Source organism: Callithrix jacchus, chromosome 5 (assembly GCF_049354715.1).
Source record: "Callithrix jacchus isolate 240 chromosome 5, calJac240_pri, whole genome shotgun sequence".
Classification (NCBI taxonomy): domain Eukaryota; kingdom Metazoa; phylum Chordata; class Mammalia; order Primates; family Cebidae; genus Callithrix; species Callithrix jacchus.
Window position 1 is genome coordinate 93,744,096 of NC_133506.1, and position 21,372 is coordinate 93,765,467.

The 21,372-nt window shown below is 42.1% G+C and overlaps 1 protein-coding gene and 1 pseudogene across 5 annotated transcripts in view; both read right to left on the reverse strand.

Annotated features, from left to right (window-relative positions):
• SKA2 (spindle and kinetochore associated complex subunit 2) overlaps positions 1-21,372 on the reverse strand; it is a 36,988-nt gene that overhangs the window by 8,386 nt on the left and 7,230 nt on the right. For all 5 annotated transcript variants that reach the window (XR_620105.5, XR_004743318.3, XR_013535691.1 and 2 more), the window contains exon 2: positions 2,376-2,462. Coding sequence is in view for 2 of the 5 variants with exons in the window: in XM_002748165.7 (XP_002748211.1) it covers positions 2,376-2,462 (87 nt within the window). In the remaining 3 variants the exon portion in view is untranslated. The remainder of the gene's footprint in view (positions 1-2,375; positions 2,463-21,372) is intronic.
• On the reverse strand, positions 344-505 carry LOC118154107 (U2 spliceosomal RNA; annotated as a pseudogene).

Here is a 21,372-nt window from a genome sequence, read left to right on the forward strand (position 1 = left end):
TATAGGTTTGTAATCCTAACACTTTGGGAGGAGGCCTGAGGCAGGCGGATTACAAGGTCAGGAGTTCGAGACCAGCCTATCCAATATGGTGAAACCCTGTTTCTACTAAAACACACAAAAATTAGCCAGGCATGGTGGTGCACGCCTGTAGTTCCAGCTACTCGAGTGGTGGAGGCAGGAGAATCACTTGAAACCGGGAGGCAAAGGTTGCAGTGAGCCAAGATTGTGCCACTGCATTCCAGCTTGGGTGACAGAGTGAGACTGGGCCTGGTGGCGCGTGCCTGTAGTCCCAGTTCCTCGGGAGGCTGAGGCAAGAGAATCACTTGAACCTGGGAGGCGGAGGTTACAGTAAGCCGAGATGGCACTGCTGCACTCCAACCTGGTGACACAGCAAGACCCTGTCTCAAAAAAAAAAAAAAACAAAAAAAAACTGACTCTCAACCAGTCTTAAAACTGAAAAGAACAGATATTACACTTGATCTTAGCCAAAAGGCCAAGAAACAATATCACACCAGTCTTTAAGTTAAAAGGAAGGAAGGAAGGGAGGCAGGGGGAGGAAAGGGAAGGAATGAAGGAAACGGAAAAGAAGGGAGGAAAGAAAGGAAGAAAAGGAAGGAAGGGGCTGGGCAAGGTGGCTCTCACGCCTGTAGAAGGCTGAGGCGTGTTGCTCACTTGAGGTCAGGAGGTAGAGACCACCCTGACCAAGAAGGTAAAATCCCATCTCTACTAAAAAATACCAAAATTAGCCAGGCGTGGGGCATGCACCTGTAATCCCAGCTACTTGGAAGGCTGAGGCAGGAGAATCACTTGAACCCAGGAGGGAGAGGTTGCAGTGAGCTGAGATCACACCACTGCACTCTAGCCTGGGCAACAGAGTGAGACTCTGTCTCAAAAAAAAAAAAAGAAAAAGAAAAAAGAATAGGGAGTAGAATTCTAGCATTCTATGAAGTAAACAGTAAAAACTGAACATTCATGAAATTTTCCCAATTTTTTATAAAATGTTAGGTTAACTTGTACTTCTACCCAATCCAAAAAAAAGTTTTTAATTGTATGGGTCTTTTTTTTTTTTTAGCTGTTAAATGCAGTATTTCTTGTTTGCTGGCAAGTGCTATCAAAGATAAATACTGGTCAGGCATGGTGGCTCATGCCTATAATCCCAATACTTTGGGAGATTGAGGCGACAGATCACTTGAGGTCAGGAGTTTGAAACCAGCCTAGACAACATGGTGAAACCCTGTCTCTACTAAAAATAAATAATTTTTTAAAAGGCTGGGCATGGTGGCGAACACCTGTAATCCCAGCACTTTTGGAGGCTGAGGCGGGCAGATCACAAAATCAAGAGATCGACACCATCCTGGCCAACATGGTGAAACCCTGTCTCTACTAAAAATGCAAAAATTAGCTGGGCATGGTATTGCATGCCTGTAGGCCCAGCTACTTGGGAGGCTAAGGCAGGAGAATCGCTTGAACCCAGGCTCAAACCCAGGAGACGGAGGTTGCAGTGAGCTGAGATCGTGCCACTGCACTCCAGCCTGGTGAAAGAGCAAGACTCCGTCTCAAAAAAAAAAATTATCTGGGCATCATGGTGCACACCTGCAATCCCAGCTACTCATGAGACTGAGGTAGGAGAATCGCTTGAACACAAGAAGTGGAGGTTGCGGTGAACTGAGATTGTGCCACTGCACTCTAACCTGGGTGACAGAGTGATCCATCTCAAAAAAAAAAGATAAATATTAATTAAGCCTGATACCTGAGTTTTGGGGAAAAAAACATTATTGATTTAGTGATTTTAGTGTTAATTAGCATTAACAGACAATGCTTGGAGATTGTTTGCTTTCATCCCCATGGACATGTATGTATACTTATACTTAATGATTTTATGGTATAAAGCAGAGTTAACGTTTCTAATCAGCTAAACTTAGAATAATTAAATACATAGTTTTATGTAGAAATCACCATTCATAAAATATAAATAAAAAATTTAATAGTATATCATTATCTTCTCAGAGAATACAATGACTGCCAAGACTTCTCCCTCAAACTTATTGCAGAACAGTTGCCCTAGAGGTAACTATATTCTCTCTTGGAATTTCAGAGGCTTCCACAGTGGCTTGTGCCTTTGAACTCAATGATTATTTTTTAAAGGTTGGGGAAAAAAATAGCCAGAAATTTCACATACTATTGGCACTCTCTCTCCAGTATGCCATAACCAAACTTCCAATGTAATTACAAGATTTTAAGATTCTATAAACTTAGTACTTAATAATGTAATTCATATGACCTATTACTATTAGGAATGTTATCATAAAATTCTAAAGTATTCAGTTAAGGCTGCTTTAAAAAAAAAAAAAAAGCTTATTTATTTTGGAGATTACCTCGCCAGCTGAATCAGGATGATTAGTCTTGATTTCATATTCCAGCCTGTATTGAATGTAATCCAGATCAGACTCAGCTTTCTGGAACTAAAGATTAGCACAAATCATAATTGTGTAAACCAAAAGACTAATAGTAAACATAATACTTTATTCTTTTTTTCTCTTTACATTTGTTAGTATTTCAATAATAAGTGATACACACTCATTTGAAAATGTGGAAATAAAAAGTATATAAAATATTCATTATCCATAATAACTATGCTCTATTAAAAATTTTAAAACTAAGGCTGGGCGTGGTGGCTCACGCCTGTAATCCCAGCACTTTGGGAGGCTGAGGTGGGCGGATCACTTGAGGTCAGAAGTTTGAGACCAGCCTGGTCAACGTGATGAAACTCCATCTCTACTAAAAACACAAAAAAATTAGCCCAGCATGATGACACATACTTGTAGTCCCAGCTACTTGGGAGGCTGAGGCAGGAGAAATGATTGAACCCCAGATGGGGAGGTTGCAGTGAACCTACATTCCATGCTGGGTGACAGAGTGAGACTCTGTCTCAAAAATAAATAAATAAATAAAAATTAGTTAACATTTTAAAGTCATTTCTCTATACCTCTCTCTTATATTTTGAGCCAAAGTCAAGATACTGAGTAGCCATTGTCAGATATTAATACCAAAAACTAATAATGACTTCAAGAATTCCCTAGGGTTATTGATACTCTCATCAGTTAGGCAGTGTTTTTCTTCCTTTTTTTTTTAAGACGAGGTTTCACCATGTTGGTCAGGCTGGTCTTGAACTCGCCACCTCAGGTGATCTGCCCACTTTGGCCTCCAAAGTGCTTGGATTACAGGTGTGAACCACCACGCCCAGCCGGCAGTGTTTTTCTATATCTGGCAGAAAATATAGTTTCAAGTTAAAACACAGAACAAATCTATTTCAGGAATATTCACATTGTTACCTTTATTAACAATCCCATTGATCAAAGAGTTACAGCTATGTGCCACCAAAATTAAGAGGGCTTAAAGAGTCACAAACTTCTTAAGAAAAGCTACATATGGTATAGGAGTAACAGTTTAAATAACCCCAATTTACTGAATCTGGGTGCCAGCATGGGAACTTGATCTGTAGCAAACCTCCAAGGAAGATAAAAGGGGAGAACTGCTACCCTGAGGCCATTATGGACATAGGATGCCTGAATCAAAGCGAAAAGTTACATTTAAAAATATCAGTATTGGAGTGGCCCAGTGGCTCACGCCTGTAATCCCAGAACTGTGTGAAGCTGAGGTAGGCAGATCACCTGAGGTCAGGAGTTCAAGACCAGACTGGCCAACACAGCGAAACCACTTCTACTAAAAATACAAAAATCAGCCAGGTATGGTGACATGGGCCTAGTAATCCCAGCTACTTGGGAGGGTGGGCACAGTGGCATGTGACTGTGGTCCCAGCTATTTGGGTAGCTGGGGCACTAGAATCAGTTGAACCAAGGAGGCAGAAGTTGCAATGAGCCAAGATCGGCCACTGCAGTCCTGCCTGGGTTGCAATGAGCCACGATCAGCCACTGCACTCCTGCCTGAGTGACAAAGCAAAACTCTATTTCATAAATAAATAAATAAATACCAATATTTGGAATACCATGTTATTACTGAAAATGATGGTATACAAAACAACACTTAAGGGAAGGCTTTCGTATTTCATTCTATGTATTTCTGTAGTACTTTAATAAGCAGTTATTTAACCTTTTAAAAGGCCCGTTTTTTTTGTTTTTTTGTTTTTTTTTTTTTGAGACGGAATTTTGCTCTTGTTACCCAGGCTGGAGTGCAATGGTGCGACCTCGGCTCACCGCAACCTCCGCCTCCTGGGTTCAGGCAATTCTCCTGCCTCAGCCTCCCCAGTAGCTGGGATTACAGGCATGCGCCACCGTGCACAGCTAATTTTTTGTATTTTTAGTAGAGACAGGGTTTCACCATGTTGACCAGGATGGTCTCGATCTCTTGACCTCGTGATTCACCCGCCTCGGCCTCCCAAAGTGCTGGGATTACAGGCTTGAGCCACCGCACCTGGCCAAGGCCAGTGTTTTTTAAGATAATGTATAGACAGATGTGACATGACACTGTATTTATGACTCGTTAAATACAAAAACAGCCTTGAGAATGGCTTCTTTTTGTAAAAGAAATGTGTACATATAGAAAGTTGAGGAGGACATATGACATGTTAAAAAGAAGTTTTTCTTTTTTATGAGATAGGATATTGCTCTATAGCCCAGGCTGAAGTGTTGTGGCACCATCACAGCTCACTCCAGTGTCAAACTCCTGGGCTCATGGGATCTTCCCACCTCTTTCCCAGTGCACCAGGAACTACAGGCACATGCCATGACACCCAGCTAATTTTTTATTTTTTGTAGAGATAGGATCTCATTATGTTGCCCAGGCTAGGCTCAAGCAATCCTCCCACCTCAGCCTCCCAAAGTGCTGGGATTACAGGTGTGAGCCACCATGTCCAGCATAAAAGTGGTTTCTTTCTGCAAGTGGTATAATCAATGAATTATTCTTAACTTCTTGAAATTTTGCATCTTTTACAGGATCTTAAAGCATATATTGCCTTGAGTTCATCAAGGATATAACCATGGTTCTTAAGAGTTTACTACAGAAAGGAAAACATGATTTCCACACGCATGGTCTCCTATTCCTAGCTCAAAACACAGGAGACTGTTTGCAGGGAGGTTGCTGTTCTTCCTATGAACTTTATCACTGAACTAAAGATTGATTCTCAAAATTCTGAAGCCCTAGTGGAAGGGCAAACACTGTTAAAAGCAGTTCTGAAGTCTAATAAGAAATGATGTACAGTTATTTTTAGTATATAAAAGATACTATTAGAACCTTTCAAATTTAGAGTAAGACAAATGGCTGTCACAAGTTAAATGCTTATAAGGTCAGAAGGTATCATCATTGAATAGAATTTCAGAAATAAACTAGTTCCCATCACTAATAATTTTTCTCATCATTGACCTAAATTGGAATGGAAAACTCTGCAATGACCAAAATTCTATCTTTATAGCCAAAACTTGGGGGAGGAGGGTCAGGTACAGATAGAAGAAAGAGAAAGTTTTTGTTTTTAAATATATTTTCCAGGTCAATATCTGATTTCCATCTCTAACATCAGGGAGTTGCTCTAAGCCTGAAAAATTAATGTTGGGTACATAATTACAAAGTGTGTTTAAAATGATTTCCAAAAAGTGGAGGCTTTTCGTTTGTCCTATATACGTGCTAGATTAGATGTCATGATTAAATTAATCAATAATTACACTTCCTTAAAAATACTAATGTGTGTGTGTCTGTGTGTGTACTAAGATATTCTTACTGGCATAATTTATCATATTAGGATATACTTAGGGATTATCTTCTCCTATAAATAAGTACACTAACCCATCAAACACATGGATGGAGAGAATGAGGAAAGGCCAGGAGCAGAGGAAATCAAAGTTAACAAAGGCTGTAAGCACTCAAGGCCTGATTTCTTGTTTGTCTTAATCACTGAACAGACCACAATTCCATAGCTTTAGTCAATGAGTTACATAACATTCTTAAGCACAACTTTAGAGTCTTTCAAGCTTGTTTTATTCATTTAATTCACCATAAATTAGGAATTTGTGGCTCCAGAAATTCCTCAGACAGAATCTTTATTCTAGGAGCCCTTAATATGTTTATGAAATAATTTTTTTACATTTTTAAAAACTTGATATTTCAGTTCTGTTTGAAGTTTAGCACAATCTCCTGTAGTTCATTGAACAGTAACTTCTTTTTTTTTTTTAGACAGAGTCTTGCTCTGTCACCCAGGCTGAAGCGCAGTGGTGGTATCTCAACTCACTGCAACATCTGCCTCCTGGGTTTAAGCAATTCTCCCGCCTCAGCCTCCTGAGAGCTGGGACTACGGGCATAAATTGTCCTAAATTTGGCAAGTGAGAGCTCCAAGGTTTGGAAGATATTTATAATAATCGAATGTATATATCACAAAACATGATGAGTTTGGGGGACATAAAACTCTAAACTGTAGACTATATAATTATATACACATTATATATTTTATTTCATTTTCTTCTTTCTTTTCTTTTTTGAGATAGGGTCTCGCTCTGTCACACAGGCTAGAGTGCAATGGCAGCATCTCGGCTCACAGCAGCTTCCACCTCCCAGGCTCAAGCCATCCTCCCACTCCCACCTCAGCCTCCCAGCTAGCTGGGACTATAGGTACAAGCCACCATGCCCAGCTTAATTTTTGCATTTTTAGTAGAGACAGGCTTTCATCATGTTGGCCAGGCTGGTCTCGAACTCTTGACTTCGTGTGATCCGCCTGCCTTGGCCTCCCAAAGTGCTGGGATTACAGATGTGAGTCACCGGCCTGGCCTCTTTTCAAGAGAGTGGTTTTAGCTATGGTTTCCTGTAATACCTGGGGGTCAAAAATGTGTTAATCATCAAATAGTACCAAAAAGAAATGGTTTCTACTTTTAAATAACCTATATTTTAATATGATACCAAAGAGTACCCTTCTAATCAATGGTATGATGAAGTCAACTAAACTGTCAATTTTTTTTTTTAAGAGGGAGTCTCTGGCCAGGCGCGGTGGTGGCTCAAGCCTGTAATCCCCCCAGCACTTTGGGAGGCCGAGGCGGGTGGATCACAAGGTCAAGAGATCGAGACCATCCTGGTCAACATGGTGAAACCCTCTCTACTAAAAACACAAAAAATTAGCTGGGCATGGTGGCGCGTTCCTGTAATCCCAGCTACTGGGGAGGCTGAGGCAGGAGAATTGCCTGAACCCAGGAGGCGGAGGTTGCGGTGAGCCGAGATCGTGCCATTGCACTCCAGCCTGGGTAACAAGAGTGAAACTCCGTCTCAAAAAAAATAAAATAAATAAAAGAGGGAGTCTCACTCTGTCCTCTATCATCCAGGCTGTAGATGCAGTGGCTCAATCTCGGCTCACTGCAACCTCCACCTGATGGGTTCAAGCAATTCTCCTGCCTCAGCCTCCCAAATACCTGAGATTACAGGCGCCCACCACTACACCAAGCTAATTTTTGTATTTTAGCAAAGATGGGGTTCACCGTGTTCCCCAGGCTGGTCTCAAACTCATGAACTCAAATGATCTGCCATCCCTGGCCTCCCAAAGTTCTGGAATTACAGGCATGGGCCACCAGCGCCAGCCTAAACTGTCAAGATTTTTTGCAAGACAATTATTAAAAACAGCCATCATTACAAATTAAATTATATAAATTAGCTGGGCATGGTGGCTCAAAAATATATTTTCTACCACGCCCAGTCTGAAAAAATATTTTTAAAAAAGAAGAAAAACAGCTTGTGCTAGGTTTGATGTGTACCTGCTCTCTCAGTTACTTAAAAAGCTGAGGCAGGAGGATTGCTGGAGCACTGGCGTTCAAGGCTGCAGTGTGTTATAATCTCTCCTGTGAATCATCACTGCACTATAGCCTGGGCAATATAGTCAGACCCCAACTCAAAAACGAAGGGAGGGAGAAAGAAAAGAAAAACAGCTTGTAGGTAGAATGTTATCCTCTGTGGAACATTGTATAAGAACATCTTATAATAATACACAAGGGCAGTACTGGCTTTTTTTCTTTTTTTTCTTTTGGATATGGAGTTTCACTTGTCACCCAGGCTGGAATGCAGTGAGTGGATCTTGGTTGACTGCAACCTCTGCTTCCCGAGTTCAAGCAATTCTGCCTTAGCCTTCCTAATAGTTGGGACTACAGGCGACCGCCACCATGCCCAGCTCGTTTTTGTATTTTTAGTAGAGGTGGGGTTTCACCATGTTGGGCAGGGTGGTCTCAAACTCCTGACCTTAGGTGATCCACCCCGCTCAGCCTCCCAAAGTGCTGGAATTACAGGTGTGAGCCACCATGCCTGGCCAGTACTGGCTTATTAGTGAAGTCAGTGGGCTACGGAATAAGCAAGGAGCAAAAAGGATGCCAAAGAAATGATGAAAGATAGAAAAAATAATCTTAAAACCAGGCGCGGTTGCTCACGCCTGTAATCCCAGCACTGTAGGAAGCCGAGATGGGAGGATCACAAAGTCAAGAGATCAAGACCATCCTGGCCAACATGATGAAACCCCGCCTCTACTGATAATATAAAAATTATCTGGGCATGATGGCACCGGCCTGTAGTCCCAGCTACTTGGGAGGCTGAAGGAGGAAAATCGCTTGAACCCAGGAGGCAGAGGTTACAGTAAGCCAAGATCAGGCCATTGCACTCCAGCCTGGCGACAGAGAAAGACTCTGTCTCAAAAAAAAAGGAAAATAATCTTAAATGTCTCTGCTCTGAACCCTTCATTTTATAAATGAGGAAATAGCAAAGTAACTTGCCTCTAGTTCTATTTCCATTACTGTTTTCTTATGTAGTTAGACAAAGTTATAGACGATATTTAAGCCAGTAAGAGTCATTCGTGTAGATGGAAAAATGTAAATTCTTTTTTTGTTTTTTTCTTTTTGAGACAGGGTCTTGCTTTGTTGCCCAGGCAAGTGCAGTGGCATGATCACAGCTCAATGGAGCCTCAACCTCCTGGACTCAAGAGATTCTCCTGCCTTAGCCTCCTGAGTAGCTGGGACTACAGACGTATGCTACCATACCCAGCTAATTTTTGTATGTTCTTGTAGAGACTAGATCTCACTACGTTGCCCAGGCTGGACTTGAACTCTTGAGCTCAAATGACCCTCCTGTCTTACCCTCTCAAAGTGGTGGAACTACAGGTGTGAGCCACCATGCCCATCCAAAAATGTAAATTCTTTACCTAAAATTAAAGGTTTTTTAAAGTTTTAAATTAATATCACTAAAGTTATAAAGTTAGTCAACTAAAAATTCCCTCTGAACACAACCTGGTAGTATGGTACAGTAAAATAAAAGAATTGGGATACATGGTAGAAATTCTAGTCCTGGTATATCACTAACCAGCTATGTGGCTCTAGGTTAAGTCCCTCATTTCTTTGGGTCTATCCTATCAAATGAGAGCTGGAATCTAAAATCCCTTTCAATATTAAAATTCCATTATTTCTTTATACTACAAATAAACCCATTTATCAAAAAGAAAAATGTTACCTTCTTCTAATAAATTTAAAAATTTACATTTAAGCCTTAGATTTTAATGTGTATAGTGAAATCTAGTTCCTTGTTTTCTCCCTAAAGATGACCTTTTCTTGTTTCAGCTACTTAGTTTCTGCAGCCTGCCCATTGTTCTTCCCAAACACCAAAACCCTATAAGCCATATTGCACTATTCAGAACTATTTACATAGCACAGATAATATTGATAGGGTTCTAGGATCTGGTGATAAACAGATTTTTTTTTTTTAGTTAGATGACAGGAAATTTACTAAGCAATTATGATGATCTAAAACTCATTAGGGGCCGGGCGCGGTGGCTCAAGCCTGTAATCCCAGCACTTTGGGAGGCCGAGGCGGGTGGATCACAAGGTCAAGAGATCGAGACCATCCTGGTCAACATGGTGAAACCCCGTCTCTACTAAAAATACAAAAAATTAGCTGGGCATGGTGGTGCATGCCTGTAATCCCAGCTACTCAGGAGGCTGAGGCAGGAGAATTGCCTGAACCCAGGAGGCAGAGGTTGCGGTGAGCCGAGATCGCACCATTGCACTCCAGCCTGGGTAAGAAGAGCAAAACTCCGTCTCAAAAATAAATAAATAAATAAATAAATAAAACTCATTAGGGTCTGATTAATCATGCAAATTGGTGCTGATAAACATCATTCACTGCCCTTTCAGTTATAAATCAAACCTCCTGGAAGCCTTGTAAATCAGTGAGGTTATTGTTTAACTTTTTAGGGGCACTGGAATATTTAAAATAAAACTAGTGATTTTTTAAAAGGCCAAGATATTCTATTTCAGAAACCAGTTTTCTCCAAGATCAGTAATAAAAATAAAGGGAAAAGTTTTATACTGATCTGAAAAGTGTTAAATAAAATACAAAATTTAGCTGAAAAAAGTCTATGGAAATCATCATGAAAGCAACCCAAGGGAAGCCAGGTTACATTCTGCCAATTATATTTCTGATTTCCCCCATTATTTTGGAATATTTGCATTATAATTACTGGTTGAGCATCCCTAATCTGAATATTCAAAATGTGAAATGGCCCAATGAGTTTTGGATTTTGGAGCATTTCAGATTTTGGAATTTTGGTTTAGGGATACTCAACCTGTACTAGTTGTTTTGTTTGTTTTGTGGGACAGGGTCTCACTCTTGTCGCCCAGGCTAGGGGGCAGTAGCACAATCTTAGCTCACTGCAACCTCTGCCTCCCAGGCTCAAAAGATTCTCATGCCTCAGCCTCCCCAGTAGCTGGGACTACACGCACATGCCACCATGACCAGCTAATATTTTGTATTTTTGGTAGAGATGGGTTTCACCATTTTGCCCAGACTACTCTCAACCTCCTGAGCTCAAATGGTCCACCCACCTCTGCCTCTGAAGTGCTGGGATTACAGGTGTGAGCCACGGCGCCCAGTCTGTACTTGTTTTTAATATGACCAGTTTAAGGCTTTAAGTAAGTGGCACAAGGTATTGCATACCACTCAACTATTAGGCAGCAAGGAGAAAATAATATATTGTGACAACCACAATTTTAAAACACTTGCTTTTTACAAACAACCCATAGGTTCTCATTGCCACAGTATGCTCTCCTACAAAGGACTAGTGCTCTTAAAGCTCCAAACAAATCCTCTTGTGAGAGACCTTATCTCAACAGCATTAAATCACATACAGTGAAAAAAAGTATTTCAGTCTCACTTATGGTGGGCTAGGCATAGAGAAAAGAGTTGGTAGACAGATGTGTTTTGGACTCACTAGGCTTAGAAAAGCATTTTCCATAGAAACATTTTAAGGGAGAATTATCTTTTTTTTTTTTTTGGTATTCAAACATCAACTTTATTGTTTCTATATATACACCCTTTTGTACTGAAAACTGTAAAAATAGCATAAAGTTTGCTCTTATTGCAACCCAAATTTTTGAAAGCCAGAAAATCTAATTATTATGCTCTACCCAAACGAGCTAATGCTTTCTTTATCCACAAGTAACTTTGCTTCAGTTTCCTTTTTTTTTTTTTTTTTGAGACGGAGTTTTGTTCTTGTTACCCAGGCTGGAGTGCAATGGCGCGATCTCACCTCACCGCAACCTCCGCCTCCTGGGTTCAGGCAATTCTCCTGCCTCAGCCTCCTGAGTAGCTGGGATTACAGGCATGCACCACCATGCCCAGCTAATTTTTTGTATTTTTAGTAGAAACAGGGTTTCACCATGTTGACCAGGATGGTCTCGATCTCTTGACCTCGTGATCCACCTGCCTCGGCCTCCTAAAGTGCTGGGATTACAGGTGTGAGCCACCGCGCCCAGCCCTTTTTTTTTTTTGAGACGGAGTCTCACTCTGTCTCCCAGGCTGGAGTGCAATGGCACGCTCTTGGCTCACTGCAACCTCTGCCTCCCAGGTTCAAGCAATTCTCCTCCCTGAGCCACCTGAGTAGCTGGGATTACAGGTGCATGCCAGCACGCCTGGCTAATTTTTGTATTTTTTTGGGGGGGTGGGGAGGAAGGCAGGAAGGGAGAGAAGAAGGACGGTAGCGAGGAAGGAAGGGATGAAGGGAGGAAGCGGGGAGGGAGGGAGGGAGGGAGGGAGGGAAGGGAAGGAAGGGAATCAAGCAATGAGAGAGACATTGCCGACCTGGATCTAGAGGTTTACAAGTTGATTTCTTTTTTTTTTTTGAGAGAAAGAAAGAAAAAAAAAAATAAGGAGAGGAAGAAAGAGGAAAAGAAAGAGGGAGAGTAAATGGAAATATTGCTTTATTTTGAAAAAAATTGGGTATTAATAATGGCCCATCAATGTTTCATTTAAACTTATGGGTAGGTGTGGTGTGGTATTGACTAAAATGTATATTTTGTGTATTTGAAGTGGAGAGCTCTATAAATATTTATTAAGTTTACTTGTTCTGGATATGAGTTCGAGTCCTTGATATCCTTATTAATTTTCTGTCTCATTGAATCTAAGTCTCGTATCTGGGTGTTAGGATCGTTAGCTCTTGTTGTTGCATTGATCCTTTTATAAAGCAACCACTATATCTTTGTTGCTTTAAAATCTATTTTATCCGATACGAGAATTGCAACTCCTGCTTTTTATTTATTTATTATTTATTTTTGCTCTCCATTTGGTTGGTAAATCTTTCTCCATCCCTTTGTTTTGAGTCTTTGTGTATCCTTGCATGTGAAACAGGTCTGGATGTAACATGCCATTGGGTTTTGGCTGTGTCTTTTGATTGGGGGATTTAGTCAATTTAAATTTAGGGTTACTGCCATTTGATGTTGACTGGCTGTTTTATCCATTCGTTGGTGTAAATTCTTCTTTATGTTGGTGCTCTTTACTTTTTGGTGTATTTTTAGAAAGGCTAATACTGGTTGTTTCTTTCTGTGTGTAATGCTTCTTTCAGAAGCTCTTGTAAAGCAGGCCTGGTGGTAATAAAATCTCTGAGTTCTTGCTTGTTCATAAAAGATTTTATTTTTCCTTCAGTTATGAAGCTTAGTTTGGCTAGATATGAAATTCTGGGCTGAAGGTTCTGTTCTTTGAGGATGTTGAATATTGGCCCCCACTCTCTTCTGGCTTGTAGAGTTTCTGCTGAGAGATCTGCTGTAAGTCTGATAGGCTTGCCTTTGTGGGTAATCTGACCTTTTTCTCTGGCTGCCCTTAGTATTTTCTCCTTCGTTTCAACCCTGGTGAATCTAATGATTATGTGCCTTGGGGTTGCTCTTCTTGAGGAATATCTTTGTGGTGTTCTCTGTATTACCTGGGGTTGAATGTTGACCTGCTTTGCTAGTTTAGGAAAATTTTCCTGAATAATATCCTGAAGGGTATTTTCCAGCTTGGATTCATTCTCTCCGTCGCATTCAGGTACACCTATCAAACGTAAATTTGGTCTTTTCACATAGTCCCACATTTCTTGGAGACTTTGCTCATTCCTTTTTATCCTTTTTTCTCTAATCTTTTCTTCACGTTTTATTTCATTAAGTTGGACTTTGACCTCTGATATCCCTTCTTCTGCTTGAACAATTCGAGTGTTTAAACCTGTGCATACTTCTCGGAGTTCCTGTATTGTATTCTTCAGTTCCATTAATTCACTCATACTCCTCTCTAAGTTGTCTGTTCTCAATAGGAGTTCATCAAACCTTTTTTCAAAGTTCCTAGTTTCTTTACGTTGGGCTACAACATGGTCTTTTAACTCACCAAAGTTTGTTATTATCCATTCCTTGAAGAGTGATTCTTTCATCAGGATGCGCTCGTTCTCCATCAAGCCTTGTTCCATTGTTGATGTGGAACTGGGATCATCTTTAGAGAGAGAGGCATTCTGACTTTGAGTATTCTCAGCTTTTTTACGCTGGTTTCTTCCCATCATTGTAAATTTATCCTCCCGTCGTCTTTGAAATTACCAACTTTCAGATTAGGTCTCTTGAGTGGACCTCCAGGTTGTTAGTTCCCAGGGCCAGAGCAGCGGCGTTAAAACTGATGGTGCTTTTCTGCCCAGGATTCTCCTGTCTGGCTTCCTTCTTGTGTCTGTAGTAGGTGACTCTGCCTTCCCGGGGCTCCAAACCTCGGTCAGAAGGGGAACCGGTCCCGTTTACTCTGCGCCGAGTGCTGCCGCGCAGAGGTGCCATCACAGCCGCTGCGCCTGGCTCTGGTGTCCTGCTGGGGATCCGTGCGGGTCCTCCGAACCTGTTTACTCTGCTCCGAGAGCTGCCGCGCCGAGGTGCCGGCAGAACCACTGCACCAGCCACGAGAGTCGCGCTGGCCACCCGTGTGTTTCCTCCACTGGGGGATCTTCTGCTCCGTGAGCGACCAGAATTTGTCTGAAAGTGTGGCGTCCTCTAGTTCTCCGTGCCATCCCTGAGAGCTGCAATCCCGGGATGTTAGCGATCGGCCATCTTGGATCGTTCCGGCAATTTTTGTATTTTTAAGTAGAGACAGGGTTTCACCATGTTGGCCAGGCTGGTCTCAAACCCCTGACATTGTGATCCACCTGCCTTAGCCTCCCAAAGTGCTGGGATTACAGGCGTGAGCCACCGGCCCGGCTGATGCATTCTTAACTCCCTTAAGTCCAGTGTTTGTTCCTGTTCTTACATGCTTCCTAGGACCTCTGCCAAGTAACATGTATCTGAATCTTGCCATCCTTTCTCTCTGCACAGACAGCAATGTTCTTATTCCTCCCCTCCTGTAAGGCAAATCATCTCCAACTTCCCTGAGGACTGCTGCTCCTATAGACTGTTGATGAAGTAAACCTTCTGGTAAAGGGTAAGAAAATTCAGTACTAGCATTGAGAGTCAGCTTACTAAGGTTCTTTATCAATGTCTCAAAGAAGTTTTGAGAGGCCCCTGAATCGTCCCAGGAATTATCTTCGGTGAGCATTTGTGAAGACTCTGGGATGAAGGTTGGATTAAACTTCTGTGTTGGATCCATCCTCATCTTGACACAACACTAAGCTTCTCCTGGATCTTTGAAACCGAGCAGCAACTGATGACAGACCCTCAAATTGCTACAAGGTAGCCTGGAAAGAGGCTGAAAACCGGAGCTCCAAGGAATGGTGGAAGAACCGACGTAAACCAACGTTGAGAATTAAGTATCTTAATGGAACTAGTTTGGCTTTATTATTAATCAAAATATCTACTTTCATTTTTTAACTTTTAAATTTTTGAAATGGTTGCCCTGGCTAGTCTTGAACTCCTGAGCTCATGCAATCCTCTCACCTCATTCTCCCAAAGTGCTAGGATTAGAGGCGTGAGCTACTGCACCTGGCCAGAATCTGCTTTTTATACATTTTCTTCTCTTCAGTGTACATTTAGAAACACCTTTATCTACTCTCCTTTTACTTTGTTCATGGCTTCGGTTTACTATCTTCTGTATTATATTTTAATCATATGTTTACATGGTAATGCCAACACATGATTTCAAACTTCTTCCTGGTAAGAGCTCTCTTTTTTTTTGTATCCTTAGTTTTGATTTATTTATTTATTTATTTATGAGACGGAGTTTTCGCTCTTGCTACCCAGGCTGGAGTGCAATGGCATGATCTCGGCTCACCGCAACCTCCGCCTCCTGGGTTCAGACAATTCTGCCTCAGCCTCCTGAATAGCTGTGATTACAGGCACGCGCCACCATGCCCAGCTAATTTTTGTATTTTTAGTAGAGACGGGGTTTCACCATGTTGACCAGGATGGTCTCGATCTTGACCTTGTGATCCACCCGCCTCAGCCTCCCAAAGTGCTGGGATTACAGGCGTAAGCCACCGCACCCGGCTTCCTTAGTTTTTAATATACAGCCTAACATGCAGTGATGAAAGGGAATTGATAAAAGAACAAACATTCATTCATTTGAAAGAACGAACTACCTGGAAACCCAACTACCCTTTAAAACATGTTTTAAGGAGAAATATTTCAAGTTTCCATCAAGCTAAGGACTACCTATAATATCATGTCTATACAATCAAAATTGGTTTTATTGGTTTTTGCCTTTTTCTGCTGCAAAGAGTGTTGACTATTATCCATTCTCTCTTCCAAACAGAACAAATGCATGACTATGTTTGTCCAAAACAGATAAGCAGTAATATGCCCTCACGCCAAGTCACAGACATGTTATTGGCTATAACAACCAGTGGGTATGAAAGTGGGCAACCAGAGGGGATGAAAGTGGGCAGGGGCTTCAGATTTATCAGTTCCCAATTTGCAAGCTTTTATGGAACAATTGTTAGGATATATACATGAGCCCCTGCCTCTAAAAGGCTAGTTTTATCAGTCAAAGTAGTCTACTTAACTTTTCAAATGACAGCTGCGACCATGCACAGAGTGGCTCAGGTCTGTAATCCTAGCACTTTGGGAGGCGAGGCAGGTAGATCACTTGAGTCCAGGAGTTCAATACCAGCCTAGCCGACATGGTAAAACCCCATCTCTCTTTTTTTGTTAAAGATGGGGTTTCGCCATAATGGCCAGGCTGATCTTGAACTCCTGACCTCAGGTGATCCACCCACCTCAGCCTCCCAAAGTGCTAGGATTATAGGCATGAGCCACCGCGCCTGGCTCAGTGAAACCCCATCTCTATAAAAAATACAAAAACTAGCTAGCATGGTGGCATGCACCTGCAGTCCCAGCTACTCAGGAGGCTGAGGTAGGAGGATGGCTTGAGCCTGGGAGGTCCAGGCTCCATTGAGTGGTGATTGCATCACTGCACTCCAGCCTGGGTGACAGAGCTAGACTCCGTCTCAAAAAAACAAAAAAACAAAAAAAAAAAAGAAAAAGATAGCCTAGATTAAACCAACATATTTCAAAATTATGGCACATGATACCAAGAAACTCAGTGCCTTAATAACTTTTAATTTATTCTCATGGACCTGCACAACAACCCATCTCAGCCTCAGAAACAGCCGGGACTACAGGCCTCCACCACCATACTTGGCTAATTTTTGCTATTAGTTTTTTGTTTTGTTTTGTTTTGAGTCAGAGTCCTACTTTGTTGTCCAGGCTGGAGTGCAAAGGCACAATCTTGGCTGACTACAACCTCCATCTCTGGGGTTCAAGTGAATCTCTTGCTTCACCCTCCCTAGTAGATGGGATTACAGATGTGCACCACCACACCTCAGCCTCCCAAAGTGCTAGCAAGGCTGAGTTTGGTGGCTTTGCTTCACGCAGCAGTTCTGGAGGATGCCTGGTAGGGCCTTGGCTACTGGTGTCTCTCACCCTCTTTGAATCCATGAGATATTCTCATAGAGCTAGAGGAAGCATAAGAGTAAGCAGAAAGATTTGAGGTCTCTCAGAGGCCCAAGTTTAGAACTGCACACTGTCAATTCTACCCACATGCCATTGGTCAAAGCACATCAAGAGGAGAAAAATGTACCCTGCCCACCATGAAGTCATGACAAACATGGATACAGGCAGAAGTGAAGAAATGGGATAAATTATTCAGTTTACAACAATACTTCTATTTTCTTTGAGAAAAATCAGAGTAGGTCATGGTAGTACATGTAAATGACAGGGATGGTGTTATTGAAAGCATATTCAGATAAACTCTTTAGTTTATATATGTATTTTTTAATTTTTTTTTTTTTTTTGAGACAGAGTCTTGCTCTGTTGCCCAGGCTGGAGTGCAGTGGCACAATCTCAGCTTACTGCAACCTCTGCCTCCCGAGTTCAAGAAATTCTCCTGCCTCAGCCTCCTAAGTAGCTGGGATTACAGGCGTGTGCCACCATGCCTGACTAATTTTGTATTTTTAGTAGACATGGGTTTCACCATGTTGGCCAGGCTGGTCTCAAACTCCTGACCTCGTGATCTGCCTGCCCTGGCCTCCTAAAGTGCTGGAATTATAGGTATGAGCTGCTGTGCTTGACCTTAATTTTTATTTATTTACTTTTGAGACGGAGTTTCGTTCTTGTTACCCAGGCTGGAGTGCAATGGCGCAATCTTGGCTCACCGCAACCTCCGTCTCCTGGGTTCAGGCAATTCTCCTGCCTCAGTCTCCTGAGTAGCTGGGATTACAGGCACACACCACCATACCCAGCTAATTTTTTGTATTTTTAGTAGAGACGGGGTTTCACTATGTTGACCAGAATGGTCTCGATCTCTTGACCTCGTGATCCACCCGCCTCGGCCTCCCAAAGTGCTGGGATTACAGGCTTGAGCCACCGCACCTGGCTCTTAATTTTTATTTTTAAGAATTATTCTAAAAAAGAGATGGGCCAGGTGCTGTGGCTCACGACTGTAAAACCAGCATTTTGGGAGGCCAAGGTGGGCAGATCACCTGAGGTCAGAAGTTCAAGACCAGCCTGGCCAACATAGCAAAATCCCATCTCTACTAAAAATACAAAAGTTGGCAGGGCATGGTGGTAAGCACCTGTGATCCCAGCTACTCAGGAGGCTGAGGCTGGAGAAACACTTGAACCTGGGAGGCGGCGGTTACAGTGAGCTGAGATCGTGTCACTGCACTCCAGCCTGGACGACAAGAGTAAAACTCCATCTCAAAAAAAAAAAAAAAAAAAAAAAAAAAGACAGGGTCTCACTATGTTGCCCAAGGTTGGTCCTGAACACCTGGGATCAAACAATCCTCCTGCCTTGGCCTCCCAAAGTGCTAGGATTACAGGCGTGAGCCACCGTGCCCAGCCAGGTTTATTTTTAAAAGACATCTCTTATTTATGCTATCTTGTAGCAAATAAATAGAGCAATTACAAATGTAGAATAATCAATATATAATTGTTTTAATCAGGAATTGTTAAATTTCCTTATATCTTATCCAAAACTTTTCTTTTTTTTTTTTTTTTGAGACAGTCTTGCTCTGTCACCCAGGCTGGGGTGCAATGGCCCCATCACAGCTCACTGCAACCTCCGCCTCCCGGGTTCAAGTGATTCTCCTGCCTCAGCCTCCCAAGTAGCTGGGATTACAGGCATGCACCACCATACCCAGCAAATTTTTGTACTTTTGTAGAGACAAGGTTTCACCATATTGGCCCGGCTAGTCTTGAACTCCTGACCTTGTTATCCACCTTCCTTAGCCTCCCAAAGTGCTGGGATTACAGACATGAGACACTGCACACGGCATTTTTTTTTTTTTTTTTGAGACAGAGTCTCATTCTGTCACCCAGGCTGGAGTATAGTGGTGCAATCTTGGTTTACTGCATGCAACCTCCACCTCCCAGGTTCAAGCAATTTTCCTGCCTCAGCCTCTGAAGTAGCTAGGATTACAGGCCTCCATCACCATACCCAGCTAATTTTTGTTATTTGTTTTTTGTTTGAGTCAGAGTCTTACTCTGTTGTCCAGGCTGCAGTGCAATGGAGTGATCTCGGCTTACGGCAACCTCCGCCTCTGGGGTTCAAACGATTCTCTTGCTTCACCCTCCCTAGAAGCTGGGATTACAGATGTGCACCACCACACCCAGCTAATTTTTTGTATTTTAAGTAGAGATGCGGTTTCACCATGTTGGTAAGGCTGGTCTTAAGCTCCTGACCTCAGGTGACACCACCTCGGCCTCCCAAAGTGCTGGGATTACAGGCTTGAGCCACGGCTCCCAGCCTAATTTTCATATTTTTCTCGAACTCCTGACTTCAGGTCAACCTTCTGCCTGGGCCTCCCAAAGTGCTGTGAATAGAGGAGTGACCCACTGTGCCCGGCCACAAAACTTTAACTGGATGTTTATATGTAGATTATTAAAATTAAGGAATATAGGTTCATGATTACTATAGAATATGAATTTAAAATTATTAAAAATGTTTAGAGGAAAACAAAATGTTTAAAAGGCCAGGTGCAGTGGTTCATGCCTGTAATCCCAGCACTTTGGGAGGCTAAGGCAGATGGATCACAAGGTCAGGAGTTCAATATGGTGAAACCCCATCTCTACAAAAATCCAAAAATTAGCCGGGCATGGTGGCAAGCACCTGTAGTCCCAGCTACTCAGGAGGCTGAGGCAGGAGAATCACTTGAACCTGGGAGGCGGAGGTTGCGGTAAGCAGAGATCATGCGACTGTACTCCACCCTGGTGACAGAGCAAGACTCCGTCTCAAAAAAGAAAGAAAGAAGGTCCTCAAATGAACCCCTTGGCCCCTCTTCTAGGTTATTAAAAAAAACACACACAAAATTCTACCCACTGCTCTAGCAGCCCACTAGGGAATGGTAGAAATTGTAATTAAAAGCCAAAGAAAAGGAAAGCAGCTGAACTTGAGGCCAGTGTTGGTAACTCAGAAAGAAATTATATATATAAGACACACACTCAAAATTTGGAATAAAATGGCTTTATCATGAGGATTTATGTTCTTCGTTCTCTAGAAATTATGTCCTTGAGTTCACGCCTATCATCTTAGGTATCTTTCTTTCTTTTGGCATCTATATTTTCCCAACCATTTTTTTAAGGACATTTGCTTAACAAATGGCTTGCTTACTTCTGAAATTCAACGCGTTTAGAATCCATGTTCTTGATCTACTTTTTGTTTTTAAATTTTATTAGCGATGAAGTCTGGCTATGTTGCTCAGACTGGTATCAAACTACTTGGCTCAAGTGATCCTCCTGCCCCACCCTTCCAAAATGTTGGGACTACAGGCGTGAGCCACTGTGCCTAGCCTCTGCTTTATTTTAATCATGCTAAACAGACTATTAAAAGTTTTTTTTTTTTTTTTTTGCTCACCTGCAACTGTCTTGATTGAATTATATAAAAAAAAATTTTTTTTTGAGACAAAGTCTCCCTCTGTCGCCCAGGCTGGAGTACGGTGGCGTGATCTTGGCTCACCACAACCTCCACCTCATGGGTTCAAGCTATTCTCCTGCCTCAGTCTCCCAAGTAGCTGCGCCCGGCTAATTTTTTGTATTTTAGTAGAGACAGGGTTTCACCATGTTGGCTGGGCTCGTCTTGAACTCCTGACCTCAGGTAATCTGCCGGCCTCAGTCTCCCAAAGTGCTAGGATTACAGGCACGCCTGTCCAAAAAAAATTTTTTTTTAATTTAAAATAATTATAATCAGACCTACACACTGACAATTGCAAAACTCTGTTGAGAGAAAATTTTAGAGACTTAATAAATGGAAAGTTATGTTGTGTATCAGAAGGCTCAATATTGTTAAGATAACAATTCTCTACTGGGCACAGTGGCTCACACCTGTAGTACTAGCACTTTGGAAGGCTGAGGCAGGAGGTAGGCTTGAGCCCAGAAGTTTGAGACCAGCCTGGGCAACATAGCCAGACCCCATCTCTAAACAAAAAAAAATTTTTTTGAGACAGTGTGTCACTGTCAAGAGGCTGGAGTGCAGTGGCACAATCACAGCTCACTGCAGCCTTGACCTCCCCAGGCTTAGGTGATCCTCCCACCTCAGCCTCTCATGTATCTAAGACTACAGTCCTGCACCACCACACTCAGCTAATTTTTCTTTTTTTGTTTTCTTTGTAGAGACAAGAGGTTTCGCCATGTTGCCCAGACCAAAAACTCT